The 24,291-nt window shown below is 37.6% G+C and overlaps 1 protein-coding gene across 1 annotated transcript in view; it reads right to left on the reverse strand.

The window, feature by feature from the left end:
* The window catches only part of LOC145099074 (protein FAR1-RELATED SEQUENCE 5-like), a 32,218-nt gene extending 19,335 nt beyond the window's left edge, over nt 1-12,883 (reverse strand). Inside the window, exon 1 of the mRNA XM_079036660.1 lies at nt 12,772-12,883. Coding sequence (XP_078892786.1) covers nt 12,772-12,883 — 112 coding nt within the window. The remainder of the gene's footprint in view (nt 1-12,771) is intronic.
* Between the last annotated feature and the right edge of the window lie 11,408 nt (nt 12,884-24,291).

Here is a 24,291-nt window from a genome sequence, read left to right on the forward strand (position 1 = left end):
CAGCACAAAGCAGGACCTGCCTCAACCCAACTCCAGTCCAAACAACCATGTGCACATATACATACAATCATATAGCAATTCACAGTCAACAAGCAGATCAAACAGATCACATAACATATCATCATCCTAACCAGGATACCAACCTAACAGGTCACTAGCATAGCATCTCCCTATCTCTCAAGATACCGATCTCAATCAAGTCTCTAACATATACCATCCTAGCTCTCAGGATGCAAACATATCAAAGCAGAAACATAACAACAACTACCCGGATCTCAATCTGATAAGGGCCGGCCTTGGTGCCTTAGACCCTGTTGATATAGTGAGGATAACTCACCTCGCAAATGCCGATACTCTGAACTGAAGAAGCAGAATCTCGAATCACCAACTCACCGCAAATCCCAAACTAACCATCATAACAAAATAAACATTAGGCCAAGCATACATCCACTTATCGGGCCAAGGCCCAAGTCCAAATCTTATACAAAGTCCAATATTGGCCCAATTTACCAAATTGGGCCCACCTCACCAAATGGGCCTAGATCCAATGACCATAACAATAATTTGGCCCAAGATACTCTATCCATAAATTCCCAGACTTGGCCCAATAACCAACTGTCCACCAACGGCCCAAACTCGAAGCCCCAAAATGAAAGTCCAACAGGAGGAGTACGCTGGGCGTACCCTCCTTGGTACGCTGGGCGTACAACAATGAATACACGAATGAGGATCGGGGCTTTGGCCCGCTACGCGGGGCGTACTCTAAGGCTATGCGGGGCGTAACCCTGATGCTCAACAAATCCACATAATGACTTAATGGTTTAAGCTCTCAAGCCCAAACTCAAGATCCTTAAGCCAAAAATGATTAGAACTCATAAAGTCTCAGACTTTACCACTTGGGACGTCCTTAAGCTCTTAATCCAAGGTCTTAATCCATTAACACCTATATATCTCACACATGGAACAACTACAGCCCTTGGGACCTCATTTTTCTCACTCAAGACCTCCCCAAATGTCTGAAAGGACAGATATTCTTGACCAAATCGAAATATGCAACAAGGTGAGGACTTTTGGGACAAGAATGGGGACAAAGCTTCAAAATACATAGATCTATACAATATGAAGGTCAAGCAAGAAGCTTTATACCTCAAACAAGCTCCAGAGGATGGTATCTCTTCAGATCTACAAGCTCCAATCATTCCTCTTCTTCCTTGACAACTTCTCTTTTCTCCTTCAAGCCTTTCTTTTGCCAAAATAGGCTTCCCAAGGTCAAACACACCCAAATAATGGAGGAAATACGAGATTTAGGGTTTTCTGAGGTTAAGGATGAGCATAAGGAGGCTAAGGGGTGAACCAACATGTTCCTTATATAGTGGTTGTCCCTAAATTAGGGTTTGGAGTTTCTGAGAGTACGCTGGGCGTACTCACCCGGCCATCCGCAACTTATCGCTCCCTTACGCTGGGCGTACGTCCAGCTTACGTTGGGCGTACCCAGCCAGACTTCACCAATAAATGCATGCATGCCATGCATGCATGGGACCCTTTTCCACTTATACCACCATGATCTATAAACAATGATCAACTTCAAAACACCGCCACTCCTCTAATCTAAACCCGCTCCCAAATAACTTTACATTCATACGGGTGACGAGAAGCCCAATGCTTCTAACACATACGCCAACCCGAAACCTTCTCGGATGAAACTCGTTTCTCGCAAAAGGACCAGAATTAACCTTCCTCTTAAATCTCAGGGACTCATACTTAAACACTTAAAGAACGGGGTGTTACAATTCTTCCCCACTTAAATTATGCTTCGTCCTCGAAGCCTGCAGCAACTCTACTTCAGAACTTCCCCGCATTGCACCGCCTGAAATCCACCGAACCAGGTTAACCAAGACTCAACCATCGAAATACGAAACCCAACTCTATCTTCTTTGCTGACAGGATGACACAACTTCAGCCCTAGAGCAACTCCCACGAGTTCTCCACCGCAATCTCATAACCACACCAAACTGGCTCTAGTGTCCTCGGGTTAGGAAAACCCCGATACACTGATGACACTCTCAAACATCCTTCCGGATGAATTTTCACCACAAAAACAAATCCATCTGGAATTCCGGGATTCCATCCATGCATTCCTGCCGAGCCTCAGCAACCATCCAACCCGGATGTGCTCCCATACAACTGCCGCAAACTCGCTGCTCAATGACCATAATTGGACCACTCCCATCATAACCCTGCGCTGCTACTTCCACCTTCGTGGATTCGCACTCTCTCTCGGAGTTACACTCCTCTCCCTTTCCTTACCAAGGAAAATCACTTGGCTGCCTTGTCACTCCGACAAGTGCCACGGTGCTCGCCTAACGCTACACCACTCCTTCATAGCGTAACCGCTATCTATCCAACACACATACTCTGACTCTAATCGCAGGGACTCTCAAGCCCATGCACTATCTCAACTAATCAAGATCGCTACCCGGGGCCAGACCTTCTAATGCTATCACACTGCCACATACACAATCTATATCCTCGAACTGATCCAACAATTCCTGCAGAGTCTTCAGCATGACTGGACCGCCTCACTAGGCCTTCAGCCAATTTGGACCACTCTCAGAACCTTCAGCCAATCTGGACCGCTCTCAGCGCCTTCAGGTTAGCTGGACCGTTCTCCGAGCCTTCGGCCTGACTAGTACGCCCACCGGCCTTCAGTCTATCCGGACCGCTCAACTAACATTAATCATTCTGAACTATCTCTCCGGGAAATTCTCCCATGCATACCATTCTAGCCCTCTAGGGGTTCCGAACTCTATCTCCATCACACATACTCGATCCCGGCCCAAACCCAGGCCTTCCACAATTAAATGCCCTAGGTCTGTATCCCGCCCCGCATGCCCGACACTTACTCATACCAGCCTACACTCTAGGCTGACAGAACACTGCTGAATCCCAAACAGCTAAGCAACCCCACATGCTCATCGATCTTTCGGAGAATTTTCCAATTCTCCCCCACTTAGGGTACTGACTATCAACCATCGACCGCCATCACCGATCTCCCAAAACAACTCTGCACAAAACCAACACTTATACGTGGGCTGATTCCCACTAGCTCAAACAACCTTCACAGAAATCACATTCCCACACTGTTCATCCCGCTCGAAAGAAACTCAATCTGCAGCTAACCTCCTTAGGAAGCAGATGCTTTCCGTCATTCAGACCAAAAGCCAATTTCCACTAATCACCCTCATACATAATAACCAATGAAATTTCCATACAATAACCCATAACCAAACCACAACCCTCAAAAACAACAAATACCGCACCAAAAACCACACAAAGATACTAACACATAGACAATACTCCACAATAATCGCAAGAAAATCAATACAACAAGAAAGGAACATACCTGCGTCTGCATCCGAAACTGCTCTGACCTCCTCCGCTGTAAGCTGGAAAGCACGACCCTGAGCCCTTGGGGGCTCCGCTCCACCCTGACCTCCACCTGCGATCCTCAAAGTGGCCGGTGCTGGAGCCTGCACTGGTCCTGCAGCAAGTTGTGGACAGTTGACCCTTAAATTTCCAACCTGATGACAATGATAACAAATCCTCAAATCCCAAATCGGCGCTGACTGCCGACAATCCCTCACATAGTGCCCTTCCTTTCCGCACTTGCGGCATGCACCACCGGTCCTACAAACTCCGGCGTGACCCCTCCCACACTTCCCACAAGCGTGGCTGCTCTGATCTCCCACCCTATAATCAACGGTCTTGGACCGTTTCGGCGCTGGCTGCGACTGCACCGGAGCCTGCCTCAGCTCACGCAACTGCAACTTAATCTCTAACTCACGCCGCCTGGCGGCCTCCTGCAACTCCAACAAGGTCTCGCACCTCTGCGTAGACACAAACTGTCTGATATCCCTCTTGAGCATGCTCAGATATCGAGACATCTGAGCCTGCTCCAAAGCGAACTCAGGGCAGAACATCACCCTCTCAGTAAACATCCTAGTGATCTCAGTCACCGACTCCGAACCCTGCTTCAGCTCAAGGAACTCCTGAGCCAATCTCTCCCTCTCAACTTGCGGAACATAACGAGTATTGAACATCTCCCTGAACTGATCCCATGAAACCGCGGCCCTCTACGCATCCGAATATGACCCCCGTGGTCAATCTCCACCAATCCTTCGCCCCGAGCCTCAACAGGTTCAGAGCACACCTCACCCTATGATCAGTAGGGCATGAACACGTGAACAAACACCCCTCCACGTCCGATAACCACCTCATAGCAACAATCGGGTCCTGAACTCCATCAAAGGTGGGAGGCTTCGTATTGTCGAAGTCCCTATACTGAAAGCCCCGACCAGCTCCTCCCCCTGCCACTGCTACAGCTGCTGTAGCCGTCGCGGCAGCCGTTTCTGTGAGAGCTGCATAGTGCTCATCAAAATACTCAGCCATGGCGGTCTTGATCGACCGAAACAGCTCCGACAACTCAGCCCGGAACAACTCAGCAATCTCATCACGCAGGATCTCACGAATCCTCGCATCCAACTCACACGTGCTCATCTGACCGATAACCTCGGGCGGTACTGACCCGCCCGGAACTCCCTCTCCTGCTCCCGATCCTGATCCGGATCCACTCTCATCATGCCTCGGAATCTCCATACTGAAAAACACCACACAAAATCTCAGACTCTTCCCACTATCCTGGGATCCAACTCTCTCAACCCAACCCTAGAGGTCATGGTTTCCCTGACACGCGTATGGGTCCTGTGCTTTGAGTAGTACGGGCCCATACTACCTTCCACACTTACCCATATTTGTATGAAGTACTACCACAACACCCTAGTGAAAACATGCATAATACCTCTCAACCCTCACCACTAGAGGAACTCTGAAAATCTCCCATAAGGAAACCCTAGGCTACAGGCATCACAAATCAGGCAACATTATCATGAAATCCTGAAGATCCCTAGCCTAACACTAGCATGCTGTTCTATCAAAGCTCAAAAACAAATAACATGCATGGTATTTTGGGGTTACTTACTAGCTCCGGCTGATCGTACCTCCGCATCCTCCTTTACTCATTTGAAAACCATTTTAAACTCTCTTTTGAAAACTCTCCTCGATTTGAGACTGGAGTCACACGAGTGTTTCTCCATTTCACTCAAACCAAGGGTTTGATACCAACTTGTAACAACCGAAAAATACAACCAATTTTAATTTTTTTTTCAAAAACAACTTGATTCCATTAAATCTTTACAAAAGGTTTTCAATACAAAACATTTAAGTATTCCCAGAATCACATTACTACAAAATCATGAGGAGCGGTACGATCACGCCTTCGCCTTGCCACGGTCTCCTGAAGAACCTGAAAAACATAAAACCACAACTGTAAGCCCGAAAGCTTAGTGAGATATCCCCAAAATACCAACCACTTATACCATACACGCATAACATGCCACAACATATATGATCACAAAACAGTCATGCACTTCGGGTCTACTGTGTGACTGGTCCGCCACACCGGCCTACAGTCCACCTGGTCCACCCTCTGAGTCTAACCATAAACCTCGAGTCTACAGTGTGATTGGTCCGCCCGTACCGGGCCTTCAATCCACCTGGTCCACTCTCTGAGTCTACAGTATGACTGGTCCGCCCGCACCGGGCCTTCAGTCGGCCTGGTCCACTCTCCGAGCCTCGGCATGTCTGGTCCGCCCTCTTAGGGCCTACAGCCTATCCGGACCGCTCGCTGGGCCTTCAGAACAACCAGTCTGCCCTGGGTATCTTGGCCTACAGCACAAAGCAGGACCCGCCTCAACCCAACTCCAGTCCAAACAACCATGTGCACATATACATACAATCATATAGCAATTCACAGTCAACAAGCAGATCAAACAGATCACATAACATATCATCATCCTAACCAGGATACCAACCTAACAGGTCACTAGCATAGCATCTCCCTATCTCTCAAGATACCGATCTCAATCAAGTCTCTAACATATACCATCCTAGCTCTCAGGATGCAAACATATCAAAGCAGAAACATAACAACAACTACCCGGATCTCAATCTGATAAGGGCCGGCCTTGGTGCCTTAGACCCTGTTGATATAGTGAGGATAACTCACCTCGCAAATGCCGATACTCTGAACTGAAGAAGCAGAATCTCGAATCACCAACTCACCGCAAATCCCAAACTAACCATCATAACAAAATAAACATTAGGCCAAGCATACATCCACTTATCGGGCCAAGGCCCAAGTCCAAATCTTATACAAAGTCCAATATTGGCCCAATTTACCAAATTGGGCCCACCTCACCAAATGGGCCTAGATCCAATGACCATAACAATAATTTGGCCCAAGATACTCTATCCATAAATTCCCAGACTTGGCCCAATAACCAACTGTCCACCAACGGCCCAAACTCGAAGCCCCAAAATGAAAGTCCAACAGGAGGAGTACGCTGGGCGTACCCTCCTTGGTACGCTGGGCGTACAACAATGAATACACGAATGAGGATCGGGGCTTTGGCCCGCTACGCGGGGCGTACTCTAAGGCTATGCGGGGCGTAACCCTGATGCTCAACAAATCCACATAATGACTTAATGGTTTAAGCTCTCAAGCCCAAACTCAAGATCCTTAAGCCAAAAATGATTAGAACTCATAAAGTCTCAGACTTTACCACTTGGGACGTCCTTAAGCTCTTAATCCAAGGTCTTAATCCATTAACACCTATATATCTCACACATGGAACAACTACAGCCCTTGGGACCTCATTTTTCTCACTCAAGACCTCCCCAAATGTCTGAAAGGACAGATATTCTTGACCAAATCGAAATATGCAACAAGGTGAGGACTTTTGGGACAAGAATGGGGACAAAGCTTCAAAATACATAGATCTATACAATATGAAGGTCAAGCAAGAAGCTTTATACCTCAAACAAGCTCCAGAGGATGGTATCTCTTGAGATCTACAAGCTCCAATTGTTCCTCTTCTTCCTTGACAACTTCTCTTTTCTCCTTCAAGCCTTTCTTTTGCCAAAATAGGCTTCCCAAGGTCAAACACACCCAAATAATGGAGGAAATACGAGATTTAGGGTTTTCTGAGGTTAAGGATGAGCATAAGGAGGCTAAGGGGTGAACCAACATGTTCCTTATATAGTGGCTGTCCCTAAATTAGGGTTTGGAGTTTCTGAGAGTACGCTGGGGGTACTCACCCGGCCATCCGCAACTTATCGCTCCCTTACGCTGGGCGTACGTCCAGCTTACGTTGGGCGTACCCAGCCAGACTTCACCAATAAATGCATGCATGCCATGCATGCATGGGACCCTTTTCCACTTATACCACCATGAGCTATGAACAATGATCAACTTCAAAACACCGCCACTCCTCTAATCTAAACCCGCTCCCAAATAACTTTACATTCATACGGGTGACGAGAAGCCCAATGCTTCTAACACATACGCCAACCCGAAACCTTCTCGGATGAAACTCGTTTCTCGCAAAAGGACCAGAATTAACCTTCCTCTTAAATCTCAGGGACTCATACTTAAACACTTAAAGAACGGGGTGTTACACTTAAATTTGAAGTTGAATTAGGAAACACAATACATCACAAAACAACATCACACATAAACTCCACCCTCTTGAACAACAATTTAGTCTCACATATCCTGATAAATGTTTAAAATGATGCAGGAGATTTGTGGAGACGTGTAATTGGCTATCTAGATGTTGATTTGTGAGAAAAATCTACCTAAAAGGATCTAAGTCATGCCAGGCCATTGTAATCGTACAACTGAACCACAAATCATGAAAATACAAACCAAAGCCCAGTGAATAATTTTGGTAATTGAACTTCAAAGATGAAACATGCTCCCATAAAGAAATGGAATTACAATTGTATGAAGGCTTTGATACCATTGGTTTTGGAGTTGCAATGTATTATTTTATCTATGAAAAAAGTTGTACATTAATAAGAAAAGGAGCACAAAACCAATTAAAATCAAGGGCAAAATGGTTAGGATACACACAACTCGAGGTATAGGGTCCAGGAAACCTCTAATGATTTTCGATATATTAAAATTACACTCGTTATAATATTTACCTCCTTCTTTGAGAAGGATTTCTTCGAATCCTTGTGAATCTGTTTTTCGTGAAATAGATTCCTCTTGCTTCTTAATCAATTTCTTAGTACACATCCATCAGGTGTTTCTGTTTAGAGAAAAGCACAGAGAAGGGCGAAGGCATCCACAACCAAAAACACTAAATCAATGATTAAGAGATAAAACTTTAAGGTTCATAAGGGATAGTACTGGAGAAAAGGGAGCATGAGGTGGTTGTTGAATGGTGGTGAATGTTGTGGTGTCTTCTGTGAATGTTGGTGACGATGGTGTGATTTCAAAATCTGCTAAATGGGTGATGTTGAAAATCGAACATTTCTTCGGGTGGTGCTGAAAATCGAAGATGGTGGTCATTGGTGTTTAAATTTCAATCTAGACCATGAAATAAACACACACACACACACACACACACACATACAGAGTTAGAAAGAGATAGTGGTGAATGAATCCCTAAATATTGTCGCACAACCTTAAAGCGTTAAAGAAAACTTAATAATCAACCTGAAGCTGTGAAGAAAAAAAATGAAATCATGAATTTGTGAAGAGAAAACTTACTTATCTTGTAGGAGATACTGGCGGAGGAGGAAAATGTGGATATGAGAACAATAATTGGAATAAGAGGGATATAGATTAGGGCTCTTATCAGAGAGTTTGAGAGAACAGGTGGCGAAGGGTTCTTCCACAAGCAATGCCTATTAATCGACTTAGATAAGTGATGATATATAGAGAGACAAAAGATGGCAATTAGAGAGACATAAGAAATTGAAGTTAGCAATTAGAGAGACAAAGAGATTTAGGAGAAACGATGACTGATGGTATGTAGATGAAATTAGGGTTTTCCACGTTTAGAGAAGGTACTACCGTCAGTTACAATTAGAGGAGCTTGTGCAGACGTTTTCATGATGCTTAATAGGATTGTACATGATGTTATAATAGGTATACCTCTTAATTATTAAGAAATGGGCAATATGCTTAATAATATAGTAAAGATATATATATATATATATATATATATATATATATATATATATATATATATATATATATATATATATAAATTCAACAAAGAACCATTTTAAACCATAAAACCAAGGAACCATTGTAAGTCCCCAAAATTGCTTGTGTATCAATCAGATCCAATTGATGGTGCGGAATCCCAATCAATTGGATGATGTCAGATTAATATAGAAGAGAAGGAGAAGAAGAAGATTAAGAATCTAATGATGTATTCAATATGAATGATGCTCCATACAATAGATTCTCTTTCACACACACTTCTTCTCTCTAAGTTTCTCTCTCTACAAGATGCTCTCTTCTTCTCACCTTTTCCCCTTAACCGTACACTTACATGCACTCCTCTATTTATATGGACCTCCGTCCATACACATGTGTACAGCCGCACACCCTGTGTAAGGCCGCACACAGGGTGTGCGACTGTACACACGTGTACGGCCGTACACACAAACCGCAAACACATACAACATTACATAAAAATATATTTTCCTAGAAAAGCAAAGTATAAACCATATTTTTGACCCAACAATCTCCCCCTTGGTTTATAACTTTCTTTTCTAATTGACCCAATAAGCTCCCCCTAAAAAGTAGCTGGCTTTTTCTTATTAATCTTCATTGGGAGCTTGGCTTCAACATTAATCTTCAAATTATTCACAGCTTCAAGATGAACTTGATGAATCTTCAATGAATGACTTCATCTTGAGCGGTTGGGTTTTTCTTCAAAATTTGACATTGAACGCACGTCGGGTGAGGAGGCTTGATTAAAAGATTCTTGAAAGATAGCACTTTCAGCTTGAGAATCTTCAGAGAGAACAACGGAGAGAAATAATCTTCTGGATCACTTCAGCAGGTTCATAGATTGCAGCAAATTGATTGAGGAGGCTTCAATGCAATCTGTCACATAATCTTCAAGTACAGCTTCACCATGCTTCTGGGGTTGATAGATTGAATGTCGAAAGAATAATCTTCATTTCTTGCTCCTTCGAATGAGAATTCTTCGATGCTCACGAATGAAGCATTGGCTCAGAAGATCTTCAATACAGTCTCCACGAGTCTCATCTACGCCTAAAATCACTTTTCAAGACAAAACAAAACTAAAAGAAAAATTAGCACAAAAAAAATATTTTTGGATTTTTAATATTTTCTGGAAAAATAAAACAGAAACAAAATATTTTTGGATTTTCTGATTTTTCTGAACAAGAAATAAAACATAAATAACACTATTTTTGGATTTTTAATTTTCTGATTTTTGTTTGATTTTTGAATTATTTTTAATTCTCCTCCTAAAATATAAATTAGAAGAAACTATGACAAATTTAACAAAAATAAAAATGATATCTAACTTTAAGAGAGATTTGGGATCAAAGTTTTTAGACAGCCTTTATCCACTTATCGGTACCTTTCATATTCACATCTTTGTCTGGTCGATCGTCGGTATTGTTGTCCACTTAAACACGAAAAATTGTGACAAAATTAGGACATACTATAAGTGACAAGACAATGTGATCCTAAGTTCCTAGATATTATATCTGATCCTAAGTTTCTAGATACTATATCTTAAGGACCATTAGCTGACGACGACCAGGGATATTGTTGTCCACCTAAATTGAGCAGCGAGATCTATAGACAATCTGTATATGTTCAATTTTAAGTGTACTAGAACGTGTTTCTCGCTTCCTGATATGCCCCAGCCATCAAGAACTTCCAAAGTACTCCTTACATCGGGTAAGCAGACAACCATTCAGAGAGAAGATAGATTCAGAATTGTATTACTTATTACTTATAACTTCAGAGGGGTTGAGAAGTAGAAGGTTGCATATGCTGTGTACCAGGTCGGATTAGAAGTCGCACAGAGGAGACAACATATGGCTAACAGATAAGAAGTCTTTCACATATATAACCTGCAGAGAAATAGAGTTGCATATGTTGTGTACCCGGTCGGATTGGAAGTCGCGCAAAGGAGACAACATATGACTAACAGACGGAAAGAAAGAAAATGATATTCTACAGACCTAATTTATCGGAATTTACCAGTCGCCCCATCCAACCGGAATTAAGGACAGAATCTGCACATCGAGGAAAAGTTAAACCACGGTTCCAAGTACGGGTTCAATTAATGTGGCGAGTAGATTCGATATATCTCCCTGCTCAACCTATCCGAGCGTCGTATTGTCAGGCTGAATGGATCTAACTAGGTCAAGATTTGTCAAGTCTATAAATTTCCTAAGTTCAACTCTGCCTAGTCAAGTCCATTTAAAAAAATTTCGTGCCTACCGACGCATCAAACCAGAGCATAGACCCTTCAACTTTGGGTATGTTACGCAGACTCAGGTTGCCTGTTATCACTTTATCATATCACTTCTCAGAACATCTCCCTCAAGCAGCACATTTCATAACCAACAATTTTTTTTTGATTATCTGATTTTCTAATGTTTTTGGATTTTTAAAATTTTCTAATTTTTGTTTTGTTTTTATTTCTCCCCCTAAATTTGTGCATAAGAGAGAAACGAAAGTAAATGCGCAAATTTAAACTATCCTAAAACAAAAATTAGTCTTTAAAGTGAATCAGGTTAAGAAAAACTCAAGAGTATAGAGAAGAAAACGCAAACCGTAAGTCACCGATTGAATTTGCATCCAGAAGGTCGGAGAACAGCACGCGTAAACTCAGAACAGATCCGAAAATTCTTCATGTCGTTAAGCACAAACGCCGTTTGTGATCTCTTCCTTTCTTCCTTTCCCGCCAAGGACACATACTCTCAAACAAATGTCTGAATGTTGTACAGTTGAGAGATGCCTCCTATCAAGTGCCTGGAGCAGCCACTATCAACGAACTGAAGTCTGATGATAGGCCTCCATAGCTGTTCCGACACCGAGCAGGATCAGTTGGTCTTTGGAACCCAGTCCATTTTGAAACTGGGTCGACCTTTGTCATCTTTGCACGATACTCTCTCCCATGACATGTCCTGTTTATCACAAACAGAAGATGAAGAAAATTAGAGTCATTAGTTGATTTGGGAGAGTGAGCCTTTGGAACCCATTTATAGTTGGGTTTAACCCATTTCTTTTTCGATCTGATGGGTGGCTCAGCACTTGATTTTGAACTTGATGTCGGCCGTTGAGATGACTTTGATTTTGGCTTTATGGGAGCATCTCTTGGATTTGGCTTCTTGGCCGACATTCCCTTCTTGACCTTGGGAGTTGATTTCTTGGCATTGTGGGGTTGATTTGTGGCCTTCATGGCATTCCAGTCGCTATTTTCTAAATGTGGCCTTGAGGGGTTTCTTTTGGAGTATCTCCCTCTTGGTGTTTTCTGCCAGCCATGTACGTAGTAGGGAACGTATGCGCGATTTGGACAATTTATGGCAATGTGTCCAGGTGTTCCACAATGAAAACATGTCTTTTCTTCACTGTGGAGTTGTTTCTTCCTGCCCCTGGTGGCGTATCCTTGCCTCGTTTTTTATTGTTCCCACGTGCACACTTGCAGCAAACACTCTGTTTAGCTTGAAATGGTGGCTTGTATTTACCAACAGCAGGTTGATCAGAAGCAACTGAGTTAGAAGCAACAGATTCAGAGTTCAAGGAGATGTTGGTTTGTTCAATGGTGTTCTCCTTGTTCTCATCTTCTGCTACTTCACCTGCACATGTAACAGAATCATTAGAAACGTTCACTTCATCCTTTTCTGGCACAACCGCAATAGGTTTCCCATATTGGAGATGTGCCTCATTGTCAATTTCTTCTTGTGTCATAGGGATGGATGTGTAGTTATGATTGAAAGGGGGAGGAACACTATCATACCCTAGACCCTTGTTTTGATTATCTTTGAATTTTAATTGGTTTTCAAATAAGGACTCGACTGTCTTACTTGACGCAGTGTAATTTTTGAAACTAACATCTGTTTTTCCACACTTAATTTTCAAAGCGTCAAGTTCCTTAGTTACAGCAACAAGTTTTCTTTTGATGTGATCATAATTCTCACACTTATTGTTGTAATCTTCTTGCAGTTTCCGGAAATCCTTGATTTTGGTTTCTAATTGAGCTTTTAACGGTTTTTGTCCTTTCCTAAGAGTATAGCCTTCGTATTTGAGGTCCTCATTTTCTCTTTTAAATAAATCAATTTGTTCGCGAAGAAATTTAATCGTAGCTTTACAAGATGGAGTACATGAAACTTCATTTACCGGAATTGATGTGGAACTCATTTTTTTTCTTTTTTTTTTTTAATTTTTTATATATATTTTTAATTGCACTTTGACTTAAAAACTGAGAAAGTCAACCTTAAAAGTCAAATTTAAAAAGTCAAACTCAAAAGTCAAACCGAAAAGCCAAATTTGAAAAATTAAAAGTCAAACGAGAAAGTCAAATTTTAAAGTCAAATGTCAACTTTTAAAAGTCAAAGTCAAAATTTTAAGTAAAAAGTCAAAAATAAAAGTTAAAATTTAAAAACTAAAATTTTGGTTGAAAATGGAAAAAAATAAATTTTTAAATTTTTGGGCTGATTTTGTCAAATTGTGAAAGTTTGGAACCGAATGGTAGTCTTTAAGAAGAAAAAACGGGAGTTAAATAACAAGATTAAGGCTAGAAGAGATGGTAAGCCGCTTGGTTTTTGGTCCAAGGGACCCGGCTTCGAATCCCGGCAGCCCCAATTTCCGTTTCGTTTTTCTTTTTAAATGCGAAGCTGCTGTGCGAATGGCTGCGAAGTGAGTACTAGAGCTGCGAAGCGAGGACGAAGCCACGAAGCCGAGGCCGATGCTGCTGAGCCGTGAACCAGATGCGAGACCGAGGCGAAGGAGCTGGACCGTACACGAGACCGCACACGTCCGAGTCGCACACACTGAGCTGCACACCGAGGTTGATGAGCCGCACACACCGAGCCGTATACTCCTGAGCTGCACACCGAGGCTGCTGAGCCGCACACCTTCAACCAGCAGCACTCCTTCAACCGGGCCGCACACCTTCAACAGATTCACGAAAAAAACGACGTTTTTCACCCCTTTTTTGCTCTAAAACTCAATCAAAAACTCGTTTTTATGAAAAATGAAAAGAAGTAACCCCCCTTATTTTTGCGAGATCTATCCGAAAACGCTATTCTCTTTTCAAAATCAAATCAAGTAAGCTCCAGATCTGACAAAATTGATTGATACAACCAAGCTCTGATACCAATTGTAAGTCCCCAAAATTGCTTGTGTATCAATCAGATCCAATTGATGGTGCGGAATCCCAATCAATTGGATGATGTCAGATCAATATAGAAGAGAAGGAGAAGAAGAAGATTAAGAATCTAATGATGTATTCAATATGAATGATGCTCCATACAATAGTTTCTCTTTCACACACACTTCTTCTCTCTAAGTTTCTCTTTCTACAAGATGCTCTCTTCTTCTCACCTTTTTCCCCTTAACCGTACACTCACATGCACTCCTCTATTTATATGGACCTCCGGCCATACACATGTGTACAGCCGCACACCCTGTGTACGGCCGCACACACAAACCGCAAACGCATACAACATTACATAAAAATATATTTTCCTAGAAAAGCAAAGTATAAACCATATTTTTGACCCAACAACCATTATGTTTTCAAATTTTAGATCTTATTATTTATTGAAAAAAATTATAAAAATATAGAAATTCATAACTTTTTATCTTCTTTCTATTGATATCAAATTTGATAATTTTTTTTACTTTTTTTATCTGTTCAGATTCACATTGTGAATGTACACTATAAATAATTAGTTTTGTATAAATTCACTATATGAATCTGCACAGATTCACAATGTGAGTCTGAACAAATTCACAGTGTGAATCTGTACATATCATTTTTTTTTATCAAATTTGATATCAATAGATGGAGAAAAAAATTATGATTATTTATATTTTTAGTTTTTAATGAAAATTTTGCTCTAAAAGTTTAGAAAAGATTGGTTCCTTGGTTTTAAGGTTTAAAATGGCTCCTCGCTGAACTCAGCCCATAATTTTCTAATATAAAGTTATTATTTAGGACCAATAATTATTTTAACATGGCCTAATATATTTATGTTATTTTAAAATAATATATTATAAATAATTAATATATTAAATGTTTATTAAATTATAAGATAATAGATATAATTTTATATTAATTAATATAGATGGTTAATATAGATGGTTAATAGAGTGAACATGGCACATACTGATTTTTCTTTTCATAAACCGTATTGATTTTCTTTTTCACATACCTTGTATTGTATATGATACAAAATTAGGGAAAATGACTTAGGAGGGTAACTACCTCTTATCCGTGTTCACATATTGACAACTTCTTCTTTTTTGTACATAATAAAGCTACTAACTTGTTTTAACTGTTTAAATTACACCAATATTACCGGTTAATACCTGTTTTAACCGGTAACTCAAAGGGAAAATGACTTAGGAGGGTAACTACCTCTTATCCGTGTTCACATATTGGCAACTTCTTATTTTTTGTACATAAGAAAGCAACTAACTTATTTTAACTGTGTAACATCCCAAAAATTATGACTAAAAATTTCGTTTTTAATTTAATACTAAAACCATAGTTTTCAAACCATTAATTTAATACTCCGGCATCGGGCCCCGCCCAACATCGGGCCTCGTCTGGCATCGAGCCCCGCTCGGTATACAGATCTGTCTCTTAGGCCCCGCCCACTAAACACATGCAATCATATAACATGCTAACACATAAAGAAACATACTCTACCGTATCACTGTCCTAAGAAACATACTTTGCTAATAATGAGATACAAAACTTTGTCCGTACTCAACTAGTTCCAGCCAGGGCATCAGCAGTGCAAGGTGAGTCTGCTCACTGTGTGAATGGGTTTAAGGCCACAATGTCAGCCCATGTAGTTTATGAGTAGGAAGACCCGGGGGTTAGCCCTAGGCATTGTATGCTAGTATGTTATTCCAGACCAAGGTCCAATGTCGGGCGGGTGCCCGAGGAATGTTTGCATGTTAGATTATATTTGTTGTCTGTGTGATACTTGTATGTGCCTGGTAAGGAGGTGAGTGTGGGCGAGGTCCCATATCTCATCACTAGCGGAGTACGGACGATGTTCCATATCTCATTATTAGCAGAGTATGTTTCTTAGGACAGGGATATAGTAGAGTATATTTCTTTATGTGTTAGCATGTTATATGATTGTATGTGTTTAGCGGGCGGGGCCCGGAGACAGGCGGGGCCTAAGAGAGACAGACCTGTATACCGAGCGAGGCTCGATGCCAAGCAAGGCTTGATGCCGGGCGGGGCTCGATGCCGGAGTATTAAATTAATGGTTTGACAATTATGGTTTTAGTATTAAATTAAAAACGAAATTTTTGGTCATGATTTTTGGGATGTTACACAGCTAAACAAGTTAGTTGCTTTCTTATGTACAAAAAATAAGAAGTTGCTAACATGTGAACACGGATAAAAGGTAGTTACCCTCCTAAGTCATTTTCCCTTTAAGTTACCGGTTAAAACATGTATTAGCGGTAATATTTGTGTAATTTAAACAGTTAAAACAAGTTGGTTGCTTTATTATGCACAAAAAAGAATAAGTTGCCAATATGTGAACACGGATAAAATGTAGTTACCCTCCTAAGTTATTTTCCCTACAAAATTACCATATCAAAATGTTGAATATCTGCGTTTTAATCTACTTATAAGTTTGACTTATAAAAATTGATAATAATATATACACATTTGTTTAAGATTTTTTTTATTATGAGATTTAAAAATTGACAAGAACATGGGTGATTTTGTTATAAGTAAAAAAAATTAGTAAAATTAATTTTTTCAAATATTAATTAATTTTAGTGTTGTTAGTTTTTATTTTTCAAATTTAATTTGCTGGTAATTACTAATTAACAAGTATCAAAAATGTATTTTTTTTTCAAAAATTACTTTTTTAAATATTAATTTCTAAATATTTGAAAATTTTCGTGGAATTAAAAAAAATTAAATTAATAAAAAATTACTCCAACGAATAATATATATATATATATATATATATATATATATATATATATATATATATATATATATATATCAAAATAATATTTAAAGAAAATTTTCAAGAAAAATATATTTTCGATGGATATTCATATTTTTTTTTCTGTATATGCATATTTAAAAAAAAATATATGCATATACAGATGCAAACATTTTTTTTTTAATTTTTTTACAAATCTCTTAGATATGCATTTGTAAAATTTAGTATTAAAATTGAATGTAAATAAAAATTCATTGATTGATTCCATTAAATATAGTTTATCATTAAACTTGTTATATATATATATATATATATATATATATATATATATATATATATATATATATATATATATATATATAGGGTTAGGTTATTTTGTTTTCACTATCTGTTGTGTGCATGCATGACTATATATATAGGTATTAATTACTTTCTTAAAATAACTAAAATGATTGGTCCAGAATCAATCATACAGGCACACAATAGATAATGAAAACATTTGAATATAACTATATATATATATATATATATATATATATATATATATATATATATATATATATTATAATATTAGACTGGTATGGTAATACAATGATATTTAAAATTTTATATAATATCCATGTAATAATAATTAGGAAGTTGGATACTACAAACCAAATATCCTATTACAAAAATATTAGTTACCAAATTTCTTAGGTAGATCGGTAACTTGTTATTTGATTTCTTGGTATATATATTTTATCGCTTACATGTTTTTTTTTTATAAACTAAAAATATAATTTAATTCTAATTTTTTTATGGATCTATCTATATTTCAGACGAGACTTAAACCATCGATGATACCGCCTACATGCTTTTGAATGCACTTCTCATTTTGAGTTAGGAGAAATTAAATATCCTTATATTTTTTCTTTCTATCTATTTTCTTATTATTTTTAGATGATGATAAATGTAATAAAAATTAATTGATTTTATTAAATATAACAAATATCACAGTATTGAATCGGTAAGATAACGCTAGAAAAAAAAAACTAAAAAAATATTAGATTTCTCTTGAGCTAAGTGAATTGAATTGTCGGTTAGAGTTTGGATAATCCAAACATATGTTTTTATATCTAGTTGGTGTATCTAGTGATAAATATTTTTTTTATTTGATATTTTTTCAGTTAATTCACCCTATTTTTTATATTACTTACGAAATTGTAGGCTGTATTAGCCTGAGTAAATTGAAAGTTGATATTTACACTTAGTAAATTGATTTATCCATATAAGATGCAATATATTTGTAACTATTGTATATGTTAGCAAATTATTAATTTCATGTGGATAAATCATTTTATTATATAAATGAAAAAATCAATTTCCAAATGTATTGAAAATAATGATAAATATATTAAAGTATTTGTTAATTAACTATAATGGCCCAAGCATTAACATTGAAATTAATTGTATATGAGAAGTCAAATCCAATGATTCTACCGAAGTCAAAACAACTCCATAGGTTACTTTTTCATATATTAATAAAAATTATTCGTTGATTGAATTCGATGAATATTGAAATTTTGTTTTGATTGTAACAAAATTTTAATAAATCTACTATTGTTATTTAGTTTAATTTAAAACAATATATTTCGTATATTATAATAATTTGTCGTGTTTCGAACATTATAATAATTTTCATGTTTCGAAACTTATTATTGTTTAATAAGAATCATCTGTTAGATAATAATGGTTTCATTTTATAAAATATATTGGTTTCAATTTGATGAAAAAGAAATTAGTGGATATCAGATGAAGATCAAATTAACTTTTTTTTTGTGAAATATGTTGAAGAACTGATAAGAAATTTGATTTTTTAAGAATTCAATTGAATTTAAACAAATTGTTGAAGATTAAGGCATGAAAAATCTAAAAGAAAAGGCACTTTTTTTTTTTTTTTTTTTTTTTTTTTTTTTTTTTTTTAAGTTCAGAAAACACCAAACCAAGTTTTTGTTAGGAAAGAATTGGACATGAAAATACATCTTATTTAACTTCAATTGTAAAGACTGATAATGTTAATTCTTGTGATGATTATTTTTGGTCAGCACAAATTGATTATGTTTATGAAACAAAAGTCAATTCTTGTGATGATTAATTTTGATATGTATAAACTGATAATATTGATAAAACCAACGTCGATTATTGTGATGATTATATATTGTGAGTACAAATTGAGAATGTTTATGAAACAAAAGTTGTTTATGAGAAAACATCCTGAAAAGTAAAAATGATATATATTTTGGAACATTTGAATGACGTGTCCAATTCATATAAAATTGTTGAAATGAATGAAACTTAAAATGTGGAATGTGTTGCAAAAGCTCATGATGTGTTGACAGATTTAAAAAGAAAATATAAATAAATGATCATCAAAAGCATTTTATCAATAAAAAGAAATAAAAGAAAAAGGCAATGAATTTTCAATATAAAAAGAATTTGAAATAAAGACAAAAATTTTGGAGATAGAAAGAGTCATTGATAAATTCTATTAAAAATTAAAAAGATTGTTTTTCGTCTAATGTGAAAAATTAAAAGTATGTCAATTCATCAAGATCTTTTAATCGAAAATATTATTCACCAAAATATACCAAAATCAAATCACATTATGATCCAAATTCTTTTTCGAGAAATCAAAATCTTTTTCAATGAAAACCAATACAAAACAAGTTTTTATTCAAAAGAAAGTTATTTCAAATGAGGATTCCATTTTGAAGGAAATTAAGACAAAACATAAGAAAGAGGAAAATGAATTTTTGAAAAGAATGATTCCAAAAGCAAAAGAATTTATTCAATGAAAAACTTCATTTGTTGAAAAAAAACATGTGTGATAAAATGATTCTAGTGTTTAAAAAGGTGAAAAATATGGATAATGTTACGATTACGACATTATTTTAGATTGACAAAACCAAAATTTTTCCTGTTATTAATCCAAAATCCAAAATCTTACATGGGCCCAAGCTGGTTTGGGTTCCTAAATTGGTGTAATTTCGCATGTGATGTGTGATGAGCAATATGATTCGGAATGATATATTGATAGCGGTTTATCTCGTCACATGATTGGTAGGAAATCACAATTAAGGGAGCTTCGGAGTATGAAGGATGCAAAAAGAGTAAAGTTTGGAAACAATGCGGCTGGATAAATAAAAGGATATGACATGATAACTAATGACGAATTTACAATTCGTAAGGTAGCAAATGTTGAAGGATTACAACATAATTTGATAAGCGTTTCTCTACTCGTTGTAGGTACTGGTTTATAAGTTTCGTTCTATGAGGAAGGTTCTGAAATCGTTCGTAAGGAATATGAGAAAGTAATTCTGAAATCCGAGAGGAAAGGTGAGATTTATCCTCTCAACATAAAGCCAATTGAAGGAAAATGCGACATCCCCATTTTTACGTCCTGAAAGACCATTTTTTTATGCTTATTTTAAAACAAGGTATTCTTTATATTGTAGAATTTGTCCCATAAAAACTATCTCCAAATAAAAATTTTCATTGATTACTAAAAACTTGGGATGCCATAATTGATATAAGAAATATAAGCATAAAAATAGTCATTACAGGCCTTACAATATCTTATTATACCAATGGCCTACATCGCCTCAAATCTCTTATCAGTTCCAAACATCACTATCTCTATACCTTTGTACCGTTACCTGTGATACAAATAAACTGAGTGGGTTAGGCTGGAAAACCTGGTGAGTACATACGATTTTTAACCCATAATAATATAATTAATATGTTTAATTATCTATTTCACATGAAACAATTAACTTGATTATCCATCCCTGTTTTCTTCTATATTCATCTCTAAGGACCCATCCAAAGGATCATCATGAACTCCGTTGCTGACAGTATTGTTTCAGGGATTTCTCTGCAATACATGTCAGTAAGTAGTAGAGTACATCATATGAACATGTAGTTCATCACCTATAGCCTGCAAACATATCTATGTTCTATTGGATTGTCTAGAATAGTATGTGGTTGTCATCTATACTCTGCTAGATGAATACATCGTTAGTAAAATAGTACTATTAAAGTTGTGGCATCTTATCATTGTTTTCATCTCTCATTGTACTATAAAAGTCATGGGATCTTATCATCATTTTAATTTCTCATCGCCCTTCACTGCCTATTGTATGATAATCATGAAAATACATACATAGTTTAAATCATATAAAACTTATCTTATAATATTTCATCTAACACATAACATCTTAGCACATAAGCACATATAGCATTTAATTATCTAAATACTTTATATCTATATGTAAGATGAAAGTAACTATGCTCTCACTTGATAAAGTGGATGACTTGAAATTCGAGCAGCATTTTGCCTTAGCACTTGGTTTTTCTTTTGATATAACCCAAGTTTAATTATCCCTAAGTCGTAGTCTAATATTCCTCCTGACTAATGATAGTCTAGATTCTTCAACAATCCTAATGTCTACATTAAGATTCATCAAGTAAGGAGCAACCAGGTAAGATCATATCGGAGGTAGGGTCCGTTTGGTATACAGATTATACTGTTTGGAAATCCCACATTAAACACCTCACCAAATCTAGCCTAGATATCACCCCCGTAAGTAGATCAATCAGTATTAGGACTTGGAATTACTGATAAATCTTATTTATAAATTCATAACAACGATTATGAATATAAATCTAAGTTACACTAAAAGCAATATAAGTGTAGCTTAACTTATAGAGATTTTATAACGAAGTGTCGGAAATTGCACTGGCAAAACTCCGACTCGAAAGCTTCTACTTGTCGGCCTCTTAAATACTTCATAGCCTAGCTGAATACCCCAAATCCTAAGGAAACATCGAGATTTGGGTTATAGAGAGTTCAGAGAGAAAAATTGTGGATTGTGTAGAAGAATTGGGGGGGGGGGGTGTTGCTATTTAAAGGCAGATTTTAACCACACATTTCGTGCTTTTCAAGGTGCGCGCCATGCTAAGGTGATGTCTCCCCTGCCGTTTTATGCCACATGTCAGCTTCTCTGTGGTCTGCGTTGCCACCTTCTAGAAGCGTGTGTCGCTCCTTTGTGTGCATAACGTCGACAAGAAATTTTCAAAAATCTGTATTTTCTTCATATAAGCTCCGTTTTTTACGTTCTTTATATCCACACATAGCTATCGATGAGATCTACAACTTTAATTTTGACTCTGTTGGCTAATTCTCACTTTATTTTAAAGTTATATTTTTAACAGACTTAGACAGTTATCATAAGTCTCTCATATGACCTCTGTTCCCAACTGTCTTTATATAGACGAATTCCTATTCACGATATCTTCGATTATCGTTTAGATTGTTTTGTCTAACAGTCAACCGAACTGAAATTCAGTTTCTGTATCGCACACTGTTATACTGAATCTTAGAAAATTGATAACTTCTTCATATGAAGTCAGATTTAGGCGTTCTTTATATGAAAAATCTCGCTTTAACGGCTACTATGACTTTTGTTTAGATTACTTAGGCCAATAAGCAATCAATCTCCGATTCGTATTTTACGTCGTACTTTTATCGTAAGGACTGAACGTAAAACTTCAAATGATCGTAACTTCTTCATACGACGTCGGATTTAACCGCTCGTTATATCCTCAAGATAGTCATTAGGACTACTACTATTAAGATATAACACCCACATGTTTATTTACCTAGTCAAAAGTTGTTGTATATCTCCACAAATATCTACCGTATATATCTCATTTAGTTAGTTTTACATTGTATTATATAATAGGGTTATATTCATTACTCTGTATATGTGAAATTAATAATATTAATTCCTCTTCATCTATATTCTTTATATGGTATCAGAGCTCGGCTCTAAAGAAACCACACCCAAAATTCTCCTTCGTCTTCACGATCATCTTCTCCCAAACAAACATCTGAGATGGGTGACAGAACTGGATCTTCTCTCACTGTCAGCACCTTCCTCAAAGATATCACGGTTGTCAATTTTCCTGCAACCCTAAAATTGACATCCACAAATTATCTTGGATGGAAAACGCAAATTGAAGCACTTCTGCATGGCCTTGATCTCTTTCGATATATCAACGGCACTTACCCAGCCCCATTACCAACCACTGCTATCGACGATACAATCACTCCTCACCCTGATTACCAGAAGTGGTTTAGACAAGATCGCCTCTTATTTGGTGCTCTGGTTGGAAGCCTTTCTCCACAAATCGTTCCCTTAATCACAAATGGTACACCCTCTCTTGAAGCCTAGAAAACCCTAGTCGCCACATACGCATCTCCTTCACGAGGCCATATTAAACAGCGCCAATATCGCCTCAAACAAATCACCAAGACCCCAAATCAAACTATCACTGAATATATGCAGAACAACAAAACAGTTGTTGATGAACTTGCAATTCTCGACAAGAAACTTGATCAAGAAGATGTCATTGATGCTGTTGTCAATGGATTGGATCAAACTGCTTATAAACCTATTCTGGACGCCATCCATGCACGAGATTCCACCATCCCCTTCAACGAACTCCATGAAAAGCTCATCAATCAAGAACTTGCTCTTGCCCAACAAACTCAAACCACAGGAATCCACCAACCTGCCTCAGTTTTCTACACTCAAAACACCAAGAAGCAATGGCCTCCTCGCCAAGACAACAATGCAGGTCTTCTTCCTACTCCCACCAAACAGACACCTCAAGCAACATGACAACAACCCATTTTGGGAAAATGTCATTGGTATCATCAAAAAGTGCATTCACTGAGCAACTATTTCACTTTCAAAAAGCATTTTCCAACTACTTCTGTACCCCCTCCCTCTAATCGTTCTATGCAGGTTAAGATTCCTCAAGCTTATCTCATGAATCCAACACATAATCCAAGTACAACAAATTGGCTGTTTGACAGTGGGGTAAGCTTCCATGCTACAAATTACCTAAATAACCTCTCCATCCATGCTCCATATAATGGAACTGAAGAATTGGTCATCGGTGATGGTTTGTGTTTAAAAATCTCTCATATTGGCTCTCTAATTCTTCACACACCTCACACTCCTTTAATCCTTAAACATGTCCTCTATGTACCCTCTTTGTCTCGCAATATCATCTCTATGTCTCGATTATGTATTGATAATCACTTTCTAATTGAATTCT

The sequence above is a fragment of the Lactuca serriola genome, chromosome 4, assembly GCF_051521515.1.
Source record: "Lactuca serriola cultivar US96UC23 chromosome 4, Lser_US96UC23_V15, whole genome shotgun sequence".
NCBI lineage: Eukaryota > Viridiplantae > Streptophyta > Magnoliopsida > Asterales > Asteraceae > Lactuca > Lactuca serriola.